Raw genomic sequence first — 15,434 nt, 5'->3', positions numbered from 1 at the left:
ACTTTATAGCTGACTGGCTGGTCGTGAAACTGTTCGGGCTGTCCCCCATGTGCTTGCTACACAAAGTAGGATAACTCTTGCACAGCTGCTCTTCCAAGGTCCTCACCAACAACACAGCCAGTTCTTGGAAACTGGCCTGCCGTGGCTTGTCTCCAGCTTCTGCACCAGTACGAGTTCTTCTGTAACTCAAACATCAGCAACATGCACATCAATGATCTGCTTGAAACTGTGTTCTGACAGTTCATCTATCCTGTTGACATCTGCTTAGTTAATTGGTACCAACATCTAATCTGACCTTAAAGGCACCTTCAGTTCTGACCTTTCTGCTAGAACAAACTGTGACTATTCCCAGTGGCTGCAGCTGGAGGCTTGAAAAGCTGTTCCCCCTCTCCATAATCCCCATGGGAATCAAAAAATATTCTTTCATAAACAGGATCTTAAGACCAATGTGCAACCTGCCTGTATTGGTCATAATCTGGATAGGTTCTTAAATTACCATGATTTTTTCTTGAAATTAAGATCACTCAGCATCTCCTTGGTGAGTTTAGTGAATCTGCTTTTGGATCTAATGATTCTGCCCTTCAAACACTTCCTGTCTTTGTCTGTCCTATATGACTGCATAATTCTTGGCTTTAAAATTGCTCAGTTTGTTACTCTGGGTTATTGATGCACAACCTCATATAACCATGGGCATCAAATCAGGCTTCTTTTGCTGGCTTCTTCACCTTTCCTGTGAGCACTGTCACATTGCTGTGTTAAATATCCACCTCCCAGTGAACTGGGCAAAGACAGATCCCCACTATTCATAACCTTATTTAATCCCTTCTGGTTTGCCTCAAGCACACAGCATTGCCAGCCAGTCAAAGCAGGCAGTTTTCCTGCTCTCCCCTGCACTAGGTGGCATAATCTTGAGTCCTGTGTGGAGTTTGGGGCACCACAAAGTAAAAAAGGCATTAAGCTATTAGAGTGTCCAAAGGAGGGCCATGAGGATGGTGAAGGGTCTGGAGGAGAAGCCACATGAGGAGCAGCTGAGGTCACTTGGTCTGTTCAGCCTGGAGGAGACTGAGGGGGGACCTCATTGTGGTCTTCAGCATCCTCATGAGGGGAAACGTCAGAGCAGGTGCTGATCTCTCCTCTCTGGTGACCAATGACAGGACTTGAGGAAAAAACATGATGCTGTGTCGGGGGAGGTTCAGGTTAGATATCAGGAAAAAGTTTTTCACCCAGAGGGTGGCTGGGCACTGGGACAGGCTCTCCAGGGTAGCAGCACCTGACCTCTCCTGGTCACAGCACCAGCCTGACAGAATTCAAGGAGCATTTGGACAATGCTCTCAGGTACATGGTGTGATTGTTGGGTTATCCTGCCCAGGGCCAGGAGTTGGCCTCAATGAGCCTGGTGGGTCCTTTCCAACTCAGCATATTCTATGATTCTATGACTTCTCTATGAAGTCTTCTAGCAGAGCAGGTAGGCCCTATCTGTTGCTTCACATTGAAACCCCAACCCTGTGCAGAGCTCTGGGGAAGAGTCAGACTGGTACCACATGCTTTGAGCTTCATGCTGCAGGAACCTGCGCCCACAGCAAATCAGATGAAGATGTGGGTATATCAAGATGTGTCAAGAACACAGTGGCTTGATCCAAGGTGTATGCACTAATGATTCACATTAATAAGTGACTGAACATCTCCTGGTACATTTCACTGCCCCAGGGATGTTTACCTTGCTGTGCTTTTCATCCTGGCTAACAGCATCCCACCAGGGACTCTAAACTGTGCCCTTGCACAGCCCTGCCTGTTTCAGTGGTATATACTATGTGACATCTCCTGACTTGCACTGTTTTTAGAGCTGTTTCACATTCCAGAGTCACACAGACACACACAGACACATCCTCTTAACCTTCTCAGCAATAATTCCTGCAAATGAGAGTGTCCGCACAAAGAGATACTCAGTATTTTCTAGCACATTAATCAAATAACCATCCAGTTGTTGCCTTATGTGTTGGAAGTGGACGTGTTGTCAAATAAAATGATTTTATAGATTATCTTCTGTACTTCCCAGATGAGGAATTTAGGAACATCATGTGCACAAGGTCCTTTAGGAGAAGATCGATGTCTATTCATTTTATCTTCTGTTGCTTACTCAGGGAAATCTCATTCTTAATGTTGCTCCCCAGAGGAGCTTTTCCATCCCTAACTTCTAAAATCAGTGGTTGTTTCTAAGTGCATATTGTAAGCAGAGCCTGGACTGCATTCATCTGAGGACTATTGGGTGGCAGCTTGCAATGACCTCAGAGAAAAAGAAGCAAGTGAGCAGCTATCCTGACCTCTGTATGGCCAGGTGTTCCCTGGGAGTGCTGGCTTTTGTCTTGTCCTGCTGTGTCACAGGCCAAACTGAAAGCATTGCTCAGTCTGCTGAAAGCTCCACCGAGGCCTGAATTAAAGAGCCCTTCCCATCACTGTACTCATGCAGGTGTTGAGATCGGACTGTGCTGTGGCTTGGTGCTGGCAGTGGGGCTTCGTGTTTTGCAGAGTGGCTCCTTGCTGCCAGGAGAGGTTTTTGGGTGGTCTCTGTTGTTCTCTGCTTTTGAGCTGTCTGAGTATGTCTTGGCCCCAGTCAAACTGTCAGAGACAGTGGGGAAGGCTGCAAAGTGTCACACTTCACCGTGTGAAGTGGCCAGAGGCTGGGGAATGAAAGCTGCTCAGCTGAGCAAGGTAGGCTTCAGATTCCTTGCTTCCCATTGTGGTGAGCATGCCCATCAGGGCTACTGCACTGCCAGCCCCTCTCGTGCCTGCCTCTGCCTCCATTAATTTCGAGAAGCTGTCATGATGTTCTTGCAGCAAAATGTTCCCAAGCCTCCCGCTCCCACACGCTCTCTGCCTCTCGGTGTCCTTCTGTCACATCTCTCACATTAACGTGATGTCTTCCCGGGGCAGTGTTAAACTCCAGCTCTTCTCTCCATCCATCTCCTCTACTCTTCGTGCCTTCCGAGGAGGCAGCTCTCGGTGTGGCTGCAGGTGAGAGATGAGATTGTGTGGGAGCAATCGGTGTTTTGGCCTCCAGACAATTTCTGACAGCTCAGGACGCAGCTGTATTTATTGTTGCTTTCATAGGCCTGGAGAGGAGCGAAATGCTCGCAGTGGTAGGGAAGCTGCAGAGCGGGGGAAAGGGCAGCCCTCACCAGCCGTAGCGGACTGGGAGGGGTGCCCTGATGGGCCACCACAACCCCCCCTCTGTCAGCACTGACTTTTCTGTGGTGACAGGCATGGGAGCAGCCAGCCAAGAGAAGGGCACTTCCCCTCAAGGGTGCAAACCCAGCCCTGTGCCCCTATCTGTGCAGGCTGCAGAGTGGCCCAGGAGCAGGGATGCCACTCTTCCCTCTGCCACAAAATCCCAGTGAAAGGTTAACCGCTCCCTGTTATGTGGCACTGGGTATGTGAGCCCTCGCCTGCCTCCCCCATCACTGCACAGTATTTGCCAGCTTCTGCCCTGCTCCTTTCCTCTTTGCACAGGGAGGTCTGGCAATGCACTGACTCTGGAGCGAGAGCTGGCAGTGGCTGCAGTTTGGCTCCCATTACCCCCCATCCCACCCCACCTGGGTCCCCAAGCATCACCTCCAGGCTCCTGCTGTGTTCCCAAGGCTTTAATGGGGTGGAGAACCTGCTGGGCACTCACCACTTCTCAGCAAAGCTGGGAAGGTTGGGCGCCACCTTCTTTGGGATTCAGTCAGATGGGGAGAGGGGGTGCAAGGCCCAGCCTGTGTCCATGGAGGGCACCTGTAGCTTTGATCTGTCACTTTGATCTGTCCTTCACCTCTTGTTTAAGAGCTGAGTAAAAGGTCCTTTTCTCCTTAAAAGCTTGTAGCAAACGAGGAAACCAGGAATTTACTCATTGGTCACCAAATTCAGACTCTCTTTTTGGAAAAGCCACTTGATGCTTGAGTATGTGGTCATGGTCCAGTTTGCAGCAGAGCTGAGTTAGTCTAGGAGCCCAGAATGTTTGTGTTCCTGACTCAAGGGGACCTGCTTTTGCAAAGCCAGCATTTTGCCATGCTAGCCTCTAGGGATCCCCAGCAAGTCTTTCTCTTTCTTGAACTGTTTTTATCTTTTTTTTTACAATAAAAAGAAGACTACTTTAAGGAAATCTCAGCACTGTGGAAGTGCTTAGTAGGGCACATAGAGCTCCTTGTGCTTAACAAAATGTGCATGCAGTGAGGAGAAGGGAAGGGAAGGGGAAGGGGAAGGGAAGGGAAGGGGAGGGAAGGGAAGGGAAGGTTGTATGAAAGAAAACTCAAATGGTTTGCATGCATAATATTAACTGTATAAAGCCTTAGAATAGCTTTGTCACAATAAGCTGGCCCCCAGGAAACAGGGTCTGTGGTGTTTTTTCCAAATTTTTGCAGACAAGCAATACCGAGTATTTTGAAGCTCCTAGAATGGTAAAACCATAAGCAATGGTAGTTATGAATAAGATTTTTAAAAGCAACCCACGTCTGGGAAGCACTGGCTGCTTTTGACAATCCCACATTCTGTTTTGTAGTAATGAGCAAGGAAAAGATCAGAGCTATGAATCAGCTGTAGGTTTACCTCAGCAAATTGAACAAGCTTTGCAAAGTATCAGGGGCCCAGATAACATCTGGTTCAAAAGCCAAATTCAACATCTCCAACAAAAATGCAACAAAAAAATCATCGTGATGAAGTCTTAACAGAGCAGCAACATTTACACAGGAGATATACCATTTAAAATCCTTCATCCTTATGGCTGGATTAGCTGAGATTGAAGGAGTCTAGAGAGGGGAAAGGAGGCTTGCTGGCATTGGTGCAGAGTATGGGTAGAGCAAGCACTGGCAAAAATAAAGCTAATTTAGCTCAGAGAGAAGAACTGGAGGTGATTTTTCTTGCATACTCCTGCACTGGATAGGGTAGGCAGAGGTTGTCCAAACTCTACTCCTACCCCTATGCCATCATTTGAAAGACAAGGGTTGGGACAAAGATCAAGACCAGAGTCAGCACAGGGAACAGGATTTCCACGGCCAGAGTGCAGGAGCAATTATAACTTGAGGGTCAAATTGTAGGATGACCGAATAATTTTGTGGTCATTAACGGTATCAGTAGGAATGCAAGCTGCAGTGATGATGCTCCCATACTGTGCTGAAATAGTGATTTTCCAGAGGCTGCTGGCCATGGCAGCATCCCCAGGGTGGGGATCACAGCGTCCCCAGGGTGCAGGGCTGGACTGCTTATTCTCTGAAACACTGTGGGATCAAAGATACTGGGTATATTTAATGCCAAAGGCTACAGGCTGAGCCACATGGAGATTTGAATTTGGGTCTGTTTTTCCAGATTATGTGATTGCCAGTCCTGCTTTTCTCTTCCTTCCCATTGCCAGTCAAGACTGATTGTGCACAGCATGCACCTGGGGCTGATCTGACTGCTCACAATGGGCAGGAAGAAAGAGGAGGTTGTAGCTGCAGGGCCATGTGTGGGTACAGAGCTGTGGGAAGCAGGGGATCTTTCACTGGGAGAAGGGGCAACTTGCCTGGTTGCTCTTGGGGCAATTGTTTTGAGGTAAGGGAAATGCTTTTTATGTGGAACTGACTTCTGGTTTAAAAAATGCAGTTCCAGCTTGGGGTTGGGGTTAACTGGAAGTCCAGGAGCCCCAAGATGGCCAGCGTATGCCTGTTCAGAGGAGTTACATGTGTAGACAGTGTTGTATTTAAGAGGGTGTTACACCAGCTCAGAATCAAAGCACCAAATCTCTTCAGTCACAAGCAAGGGATGGGACTGCAGGAAACTTCGCAGCCACTGGGAAAATGAGGGGAGTGCAGGGGTCATTTTGAGCTTGCAACAGTCAGTGCAGCCTGGCTGTAAGGAGGCAGTGGGTTGGCAGAGTCTTTGACTTGTTTCTCTTGTTCCCCTTGCATGTGAAAGTTGTGGGACAGTAACCTCTGCATAGGGCATGCATTTGTTGTGAAGGAAACCATGGCACAGTGAGCACTTCTTTTCCTACAAAATGGTCCAAGAACTTGTAAGAAATTTGCTAAAGGAGAGACACAGGATCTGCTGCCCAGCTGCTCCAGCAGCCAGCACTTCTCAGAGCAGGCCAATGAAGCTGAGGCAGCAGCATGGTGCCAGTGGGGTGTGTGTGCTTGTGTGGCTGCTGTTGTACGTGTGTGTGTGTGCACAGGGGTAACAGGGTGAGGGGAGCCTGCCTCTCTGCTGGCATCAGACCTCACTGCTCACAGGATGAGCCCTGAGCCAGTTTGCTGGGGGATTGTTTTTGTCTAACTTCACTTTGTAGTTTGGCCTGCCATTCTGCCCTTGGGTTAAACAGAAAATTGGCCAGTGTCACTTGCAGAAGGGGGGCTTTAGCCTTTCTCAAAGGGTCATGTTGAGTTTGTTCAGTGGGTGAGAAAACTTTGACTCTCTAATGTACCCATTTAACTCCTTCCTTCCTTGACTTTTGCTTCTCTGTTCCCCTCTCACCTTTATGACCCTTATTATTTTTCCGTCCACAGCAAAACAGTTCACATCAAGGTAATTGATGATGAGGAGTATGAAAAAACCAAGAATTTCTTCATTGAGCTGATGAGCCCCCGCATGGTGGATATGAGTTTACAGAAAGGTGTAGTACTGGCCCTGCAGACTAACATTAACGTTCTTCTTTCCTCCTCTCTTCCATCTCCTTCCTCCTCCTCTCCTCCTCTTCCTCTGATGTCTCTCTGTCTCCAACTGCTCTGCCCTAAATACTGCTGTGCGCGCACACTGTGTCACATGGTACCCATGGGGTGGCATGGGGAGTGATGCTGGGGCTGCTGAGAGGCAAAGTGGTGAGGGGAGGAGAGAGAGCAGGATGGAGAGCAGTCCTGCTTGTCCATATTTCTGTGGTGACATGAGAGGAACCTTCTGCCATCCCCACTGGAGGGTCCAAACAAATTTTGTAGTGTCAGTGGGAAGATGCTGGCTAGAAACACATCCAGCATCTCAGGAGACCATTGCCCAACCCTGGTCCTATGGGTTGTTCCAGTCAGACCTGTGTTAGAAAGAGATGGGAATCAAGGCCTGGCAGAGAAGCAGCTCTGTGACTTCTAAGAAGGTCTGGGCAAAGGCTGTGCAACCCCTGGTCTGGTTGCCACAGAGCAACTCTGGGAGCAGGAGCTGACACAAGGAGGAGCTGATGTCCGCTTTGGTTTGCCTGGGGGCTCACAGCATCTGTGTGCATTGCAGGGGTACTGGAGGGAGCCACATGAGCTGGCCTCAGGGAGAAGAGGCTAGCCCTGCTCCAGTGCCCAGGGCATTTCCCTTTGAGCCTTGGAGGCATTGTCCCATTGTGTCCCCTGTGAGGTCCCAGCAAAGGTGTCCATCCCCTGGGAAGGCTTTGTCCTCATTTGGGGAACAGGAGAGGAGGATGAGGTAGATACTATCAAGGAGAGAAAGCAGTAAGATGTGCCATTTTAAAAATGGGAGTTAGAACCATCAGCCTCCCTTGCAGCTGGTGGAGTTGTAGCCACTGGCAGAGACCTACCTCACCCCACTGGGAAATGTGTCTCTCTCTTCTCCTCTGGTTCCTAGCCCAGAGTCCTTGCAAATTTATTATTAATCATGAGGGTATTATTACTGTATTTATTATTAATGGTAAGAAGAAATTGGTCTTCCAGCTAAAACACAGTGGGTAGCTCAGGGTGGTGGTCCCTGGCACTTTTCAGGCAGCCAGTACCCTTTCCATTACCATCTGACACTGAAAAAAATGCGCTGCAGAAGTCACCTTCCACTAACCATCAGCAAGGTCCTCCTCCCACTTTTCCCTCCCTCCTCACTCCCTTGCCAGCCCCCTCTGCCCTAACACCCCCGCTCCCGAGGAGCCGCTGCGAGGATGCCGTGTCCGACAGGCAGGCCAACGCACACCGCCCCAGCGGGAAGGGGCTGCGTGCCAGGAGCCCGCGCCGCCGCCGCTGCTGCTGCCGCCTCACCTCCAGCCAGCCGACCCGCTGTACACAGTTGTCTCTCTTGTTGTCCCTACAGGAAGACCATAAGGGTTAAGATAGTAGATGAGGAGGAATACGAAAGGCAGGAGAATTTCTTCATTGCCCTTGGTGAACCGCAATGGATGGAACGAGGAATATCAGGTGTGAGATCCTTTATGAAAAAAAATGAAAAAAAGAAAAAAATCCAGAATCAAGTATCCAAACCCCAAATCCAGAAAATATAACCTTCTTTCTCCTCCTTACCCTTCCTCCTTTTCTCCTCCTCCTGTAGAGGGATCGACTTTTACTCTTTGCCCTCCTGTATTCTTGCTCTTACCTGTTTCTGTGTGATCTCTGCCTTAAGAGCCTAGCTTACTTCTGATCCTCCTTTTGTGCAATGCTTGAGCCTCGGAGGCTGTGTTATTTTGATTGAGTTTCCTTGTCTTGATCTGTTTTTTGTTCTGAGCACACCTCTGCTGTTCTCCCTGCTCCTGCTTCTTTGCCAGGACCTTGGGGAATGCAAAAGGCAAGAGAAGGGTGTAATGCATGGCTGCCCCTTTCAGCTCCTCCTGTACTCCCTCCTGTCCTTCCCTCTGTTGTTGCCTCTAGTGGCATTACTTTGGTGCTCTTGGGTCCCTATGAAGCGTGGTGAAAAGCCCACAGGAGAAGAGGGAAGGTGTGAAGTAACTTGGCTTGCTTTTTTTGGGAAGTGGTTCTTCATGTCTTCCGTTTGAAAACCCCTTTAATGTGTCACAGACAATCACAGTCTGTCATGTAGAGGGTGTGAAGCTCTGCTGAGGTCCTACTTCATCAGCAGTGAGAGCCAGGATCTCCCAGCAGACCAGGATTCATAGTTGGAATAAACCCAGACTTATGGTTGTGCCTTGCCTCCATGCATCTTTGGCCTTGTCCTATATGGTTTGACCTCTTTCTCACTGAGTCTTGCCACTGGCTTCACTAGCTTTGGGGTGGCCTGGGAGGGCCAAGACTTAAACAGAGGCACTTTACAAAAGGGAATTCAAATCCATCTTCTGGGTGCCTGTTACAGAGTAGAGCCAGATGTGTGTGGCCACAGGCTTATTTCTGCTCTCAGGTGCTGCTGTCGGTGATGGGACACCTGGCAGCTGCCCATGCACTGCACAGCACAGCTTTCCCTTGCTGAAACGTCTTCTGTCTCTTACCTCACCAGCACAGCAGCTGCCCTCTGGCCAGTCCAAGCACCCATACACAGCTCCATAGGATGTTCAGGATAGACACAGGTTACGTTAGCTTGTCAGTATCATATAGCATCCGTGGACTTGTAAAATGTAAACCCATGTTTTAATGCTGTCAGACTGCTTCCTGCATGCAGCCCGTAGGCAATGAGGGATATCAGGTTTCACTTCGTCAAGCACAGGCCCTTGGATTTCACCAAAGTCCAACTGCTCTTGAGCAGAAGCAGTGACCAACCTTGCCATATCCCATAGGAGTATGTCCCACCAATCAGTTGCCCTCCAAGGTAAAGATGTGAGCATGGCTGCTAGGTAGAAGTTGTCTGGCCTCAGCTTGTAGCCACTAGTTATTTTACTGCTTTTTTCCCATCATATAAAAGAACTATATAGTGCCACAGCTTCCATGTAGGTATCTGCTCACTACACCCATGCAGTCCCTTCCCATCCATGAGTCCAGGAGGTCCAGGAGGAAAATCACAGGCCTCTGGCCTTCTGCTTACCCACTTGGCAGCTTGGAGCAACACCGTGAATTTTTTCTCAGCTGTCTGTTCTCTGTGAATCCTGAATCCTTTTCTAAACAATGAGCAGAATAAGGATACAGAGACAGAATTGGGCTGTTTCTATGAAGTCCCACATTTCTTTTTCCTATACAGATTGTGTTGCACCTGGCTGAATAAGAAAAAGTGTTTGAAAAAAATCCAAATGGCCCCTGAAGTGGACCAGTTGTAAAACGTCCTCATTATTATTAGGACTACGAAGCCAGTTTGCTGTATCATGTATCTCTTATTTACATCAATATCAGCTGGAGTCAGTGTGACTGAGTGGCAACAGGCAGAGAGGAGATCAGAGCTGGACTAAAGTGATCTGCAGCACAGAGCCTGCGGGCCAGGAGGTGAGGGCACGCCCTTGGACCCTCTTTTGCCTGGAGGAAGTAAAGGATCATGCTAGGGAGGAGATGCAGGGCCCTGGTTGACCTCATTAGAGAAAAGTCAGAGTGAGAGCACCATGGTTTTAAAATCTAAGAGGCAGAAGATTAAACTGCATTTGTAAATGTTGCTGGCACAAGGTGGCACAGTCGCTACACTAATCCAGGGCATCTGGAAAGATCCCCAGCTCCATAGCGCTGCACATTGCGGCATCTCTGATGAGCCTACCTTGTGCCTGGTATGAAGAATGAGGAGCTACGTGAGGCTTTCCCATAGAGAGCATTGACAGTGATCAAGAGCAGACGCTGTGGCCAGCAGCTTCACGGAGTGCATGCATGAGCAGCTGGCTCCCGGCGGAGAGGAGGCAGCCCAGGCTGTGCACAGGCCGGCACATGCTCGGGCATCGTGCGACGTGCCATGTGGCTTGGGGAAGGGATGCTCATGCTGACTGCAGCACACGTGTTCCTGCCAGCATTGTGCAGGTGCTGCCATTGCCCCGCGCCCACAGACAGGGAAAATCCCACACCACAGTCCCCTAGCTTGGCCTTTGCTGGGGATTTGCTGTGGTGATGGATGTGCCCCCACGCGACTCACGTGGCAAGGGCAAAGCACAGCTTCTGCCTCTCCTTGGGAGTTCAGGCTTGGTTGCTCTAGAGGTAGAGTCTCTGTGGGTTTTGGCTACCCATGCATTTGTTCCCTGTGCTGCAAAAGATGTGGGTTTCTTGACAGTGTGTCCTTGTTTTGCTGTTACTCCCCATTTAGCTGTGTCACACTGAGCCTGTGTCTAAGGAGCTGTGGAACTGTTGATGTTCTCAGCTATTCACAGTGTCTTCAAAACCTCTTCTGGCTCCTCTGGAAGCAGGGTAGCGTTGGGTGCCTCAGATGAGTGGCGGTCGTGTTGGATGTAATCTGCAATCCAGGTTACTCAGAGACAGCCAGTTGTGCCTGCCCTGCCATAGCTTTGTGCTGAGGGCCTGTACCAGGCCCAGGACCTCTCCATGCAGAGGGCAGCTCCTAGCTGACCTTAGGGATACAAACTGTGTGGCAGTGATGAAATCAGGGGTGAAATGTTCCCTGAAGTGATGGCAGAGCTGATGACAGGGAGTAGTATGTGCTTTTCAAACCAGCTTGGGGCAGAGTTTGAGTGGTTTATTTTGAGATGCAGGACTTGGTCTGGAGCCTGGTGCTATTCAGACCCAGTGTGCTGTCCCTGAGGGTACCCACACTGCTGCAGGCTGCGGTGGCAGTGGTTCCTGACAGACATGCAGTGGAGGAGGATGGCAGGTGTGAGCAGGGCTTGCTACCACATGGTTGATTTGCATTGCTGTCTGTGCTGTCCTGTACACCTACCAATATAAAGCAGTCACCTCCAGTCAAGGGAATTTCTCCTTAGCCCTAACCAGAGCTGTGGGGCACAGGGGTCTCCAGGAGGGTCTCTGTGAGGGTCAGAGCTCAGCATGAAATTCATCCTGTTGCTCTTGCTCTCTGCACTTGCTAGTACCTTACTGGAGGAAAAATCATCTCTACTCAGAAGTGTTTCTGTGGTGATCCAAATGCAAATGCCTGTCTTCAGGTTGACCAGGGCTTGCAGAATGCAGGACAGCCACTGATACAGCCTTTTAACAGAAACATTTTGCATCATCTGCAGATGCTGCTTCTCACTGTTCACCTCCAGTTACATCAGTGTCATGCTGCTTTGAGCCTTGGGACACTCAGTTGTTAATCCTTGCCGTAAGGAGAGCTGGCCACTTACTCCTGTTACATAAATGCTACATCTACTTTGTCTTGCAGGTCATCTGTTCTTTTTCACCAATCACTTTCTGCAGCTGGAGTTTTTCGAAGTCTTTCTGATCATCCAAACAAATCACATCAAGTAGTTTTACTATAGCAGCTCTTTTTGTTGACATGCTCCAATAATTCAAAGAGATGAGAACAGATCTGAGATTGGTATCTTGCCAGCCTGGCCTGTGATGACGACCACTACTGACTCAGTAGTGGCATATCAGATGCACAGAGCACTGGCAAAGATGGCACTTGCTGCAAGCTTGTTATATTGAAATGAATGAGTAAAAAGAAATCAAAGAGAGAGACTCACATTCTTTGCTTAGCCAAGAAGGTAAATGTTGCTTTTCTTTATCCTGCTGGCAATTTCCCAGGTTTCCTGACTTTTTTATCCTCTCTGTTTCTAAAAAATTAATCTTCAAATCCTTCTTGTCTCACCTTTCCTCTATATGCACAGTCATGTAAACTGAATCCCTGTTTACTGAGCGCTGCAGGGTTTTGAAACCTCCCAGCACCTTGAACCACATTTCTGGACATCCTTTTTTCAGCACCTGTTTAAAGGGTTCCTGCAGTGAAACGAGTCTCTTCCTTTATGACAAGATGCTGTCTGTTGGTTTGACTCTTGCTCTCATGGCAACTCTGCTATTGTGTCAGCTCACAACTCAGAATGAGGATTTTGCTGCTGTTCCAGCAGGATTTTGGAGTAATACTTTCTTCACACATCAGCTTTCACACTTTTTCCATAGTCCTGGATTACAAGAGAAAAACTTGCTTTGTGTTCCCTGGATGAAGTTGCTCTTCTGCTTAAGTTGTGGCTAATCTTAAGTGCTGATACAGCCTGAATGGCAAGGGAGGCTACTCCGGGAGATTTCACTTGATTGCAGATAATGGTGAAAATAGCATTTGGAAAAATACGTTACATGAGGGTGACTGGGAATCAGCTTGTGAGAATTCAGCTCATGGGACAGTGGTGGAAGATTCAACCTCAGGGCTGATGCTTGAAGGCTGAGTCTTGAGGGTTATGTTTTGTAAAAGGGACTGACAACCTTCATGCAAAGTTTTGCTTCAGAAAGCATGTCTCCCACAAGATACGACTTTGCTGGATGTGGGAGTACAGATGGCTGGCAAACACTGTTAACAGCTGGTTGGCATGCCCTGGCTTGGGAAGATTTTGTCTGAAGTTTTCTCAGCCCTGCCAGCACAGAGTCAACTGGTGCAGACAAATCTCATAGCGCATCTCCTTCTAATGGAGTGTCAGCACCTCTGATGGGAAAGCTTTGTGCCCGGGGGGAGGATGTGGCTGGGAGTCACAGAGGAAGGATTACACTGCAAAGAAGGAAGAATTCCCAGCTTGGATTGATCCATCAAGTTACCTATATCAAAATATCGATGGAATTATTTGACTTGGTACAAAGATCCGTACCTGTTAAAGATAAGCTGTATTGCTACATGAGCACATGTGCTGCAGTTTTCTGAAGTGTGGACAGATACTAAGAAACTCCTTCTTCATCAACTCCCATCAGCTGCTGATGAGAATAGCAAAAAAATGTTAGATTGCTGTTACCTCATTCCCTCAAGATTTAATAATTTCCTCTCAGCTCTGTGATTAAGCTGAACGCTGCTGATTCTCCTGATGGAGAGGAGTCTCTTAGAGTCTGCAAAAGCTTTGCTATTGACTTCAATAATAATAGCATTCAAGTTAATGCTGCAAAATCTCTGCCTTGTTTAGCCTATAAAAACCCCCATGTTTACAGCTCTTCACAATCTATTAGGGAAACAGTTTGCTCACCTCAGTGAGCAAATCTGGAGGCAGAGCCTGTGGACAGTTTCATCTGGAAGATGGAGGATCCTTATCTCTTCGGGGAACTGAGCCTGTGTTTTATATGGTCACTTCTTGGTCACCTTTGAGTGGGCAGGGGATGGAGGCCGTGTGTTCGCTTTGCCTTGGCTTCCTGTGACTGCCCTGCTGTGCCACTGGGAGTCTCCTCAAAATTCATCCTCCCCTCCTTCATTTCAGCTCACTGTCTAAATCCCAGGCCTTTAACAAGGATCCTCTTATCTACACAGTGGCTTCTCTGAGTCTTTAGGGACACTGATTAGAAAAGATTTATGGTACTGAAGAATGAGTCCAGAATAAAGCATGCATCATAGTCTGTGAGGTAAAGAGCAAAGAAAAGTATTTCACTGTTTAGAAAAAGGTTAGGACATGCATTCAGTACATCAGGTTGCTGTAAACACAGGATTGCTGGATTGCTCATCTGCTTCAGTCCCAACCCTGGTTCCTCTTGGTTTAAGCTTTTTGGAGTTAAAGCAGGAGGGAATGAAATTCCTGATCTCTAACCCACACCAACATGCATGTCACAGCAGAGTCTGACCTCAAACTGTATCAAAAGCATGCAGATGAAATGGCTTATTAGTAAACAGATTTTTTAGCAGCTTTTTTAAATTCAGGTTTAGATTGTCCACTTTCAGGGGTGGCAGGGGAAGCAGAGTTCATGCATGCAATTTTGACTTTACCTAGTCAAAACCAAGCCTTCAAGGCAGAGAAACCCCAGTGAAGGAGGAACTGGGATCCAGAGCTAAAGGCTCTCCTGGGTGAGTCAGCATCACAGCCCCCTTATCTGCAGGCACATGTGTTTGTCCACAATCACACCATGCAAGGGTTAGGTAAGGGATACTGGGGATTGCTATTTTGGATTTGGCTGCGGAGCTAATTTTAGCAGTTCCCTGTAAGAGTACACATCAAGCCTCTGAGACTACCTGAGATGCCAAGAGCAGTGAGGTGGCCTGGCTTGGCCCCATAAGGAGCGTGATGTGCAGAGCAGCAGTGCAGGAGAGGGAGAGGTGCCCTGGAGAGGACTGGAGGGATGCAGCCCAGGCTGGGGAGAGTGGAAGGAGGCTTGTGGGATGGGAACAGCACGGAGGCCATCAGTGAAGCTGGTACAGGTACAGCATCCCCAGATGGGCTGTCAGAAAACATTACAGGTCAGGGCTAAGGGCACATTAGCAGATGTGTGTGCAGGAAGAAAGCTGTAGTCCGTGAAATCATTTTCTTGCTTGCATGCACAGCATTCACTCAGAAATATAAAGATAAAATAATCCTTTGGCTTTCTGCATGCTGTATTCTTGATGTTTCATTCATAGCTTTATAGGCTTCTTCAAATATTCATGTATTATATCATAAGTGAAAGGGAGAAAAATTGTTCTTTTTCAGGCTCACAAGCAAATGGGGAAAAAAATAAACTCAAATCCCAGAGTAGTATAGTAACAGTTTTAAGAAACATGAGGAGCCAATGATTTTTTTAATAGCCACAGTAGCTTAGGGTCCCAGTAATATTTCATTATATTACATTTGAACACCAAATCGACCCATTGTACTGATGCTTGTAATTGCAAAAGGCAAATTAAATTTCTGCACATTGTCTGGAGAACCAGAAGACCATGGAATAGTAAGGAGGTCACATGACAGCAGGAACTGCAGCAGGACAGAGCTACAAGGAAACTCCAGATGCTACCAGGGGCAGTGATGAGCCTGTTGGAGACTCCAGGAGAGGTGC

General features: G+C 48.1%; 1 protein-coding gene across 6 annotated transcripts in view; it reads left to right on the top strand.

Moving 5' to 3' along the window:
• SLC8A3 (solute carrier family 8 member A3) overlaps positions 1 to 15,434 on the top strand; it is a 113,622-nt gene that overhangs the window by 83,661 nt on the left and 14,527 nt on the right. For 3 of the 6 annotated variants that reach the window (XM_039552706.1, XM_039552707.1, XM_039552704.1), the window contains exon 3: positions 8,017 to 8,120. In XM_039552706.1, coding sequence (XP_039408640.1) covers positions 8,017 to 8,120 — 104 coding nt within the window. Of the gene's footprint in view, positions 1 to 6,512; positions 6,620 to 8,016; positions 8,121 to 15,434 lie in introns of all 6 variants that reach the window. The other 3 variants (XM_039552705.1, XM_039552702.1, XM_039552703.1) reach the window with 1 other exon arrangement.

The sequence above is a fragment of the Corvus cornix genome, chromosome 5, assembly GCF_000738735.6.
Source record: "Corvus cornix cornix isolate S_Up_H32 chromosome 5, ASM73873v5, whole genome shotgun sequence".
Taxonomy (NCBI): domain Eukaryota; kingdom Metazoa; phylum Chordata; class Aves; order Passeriformes; family Corvidae; genus Corvus; species Corvus cornix.
Note: the sequence above shows the minus strand (reverse complement) of the source record. Positions and strands in the feature narration are given on the sequence as shown.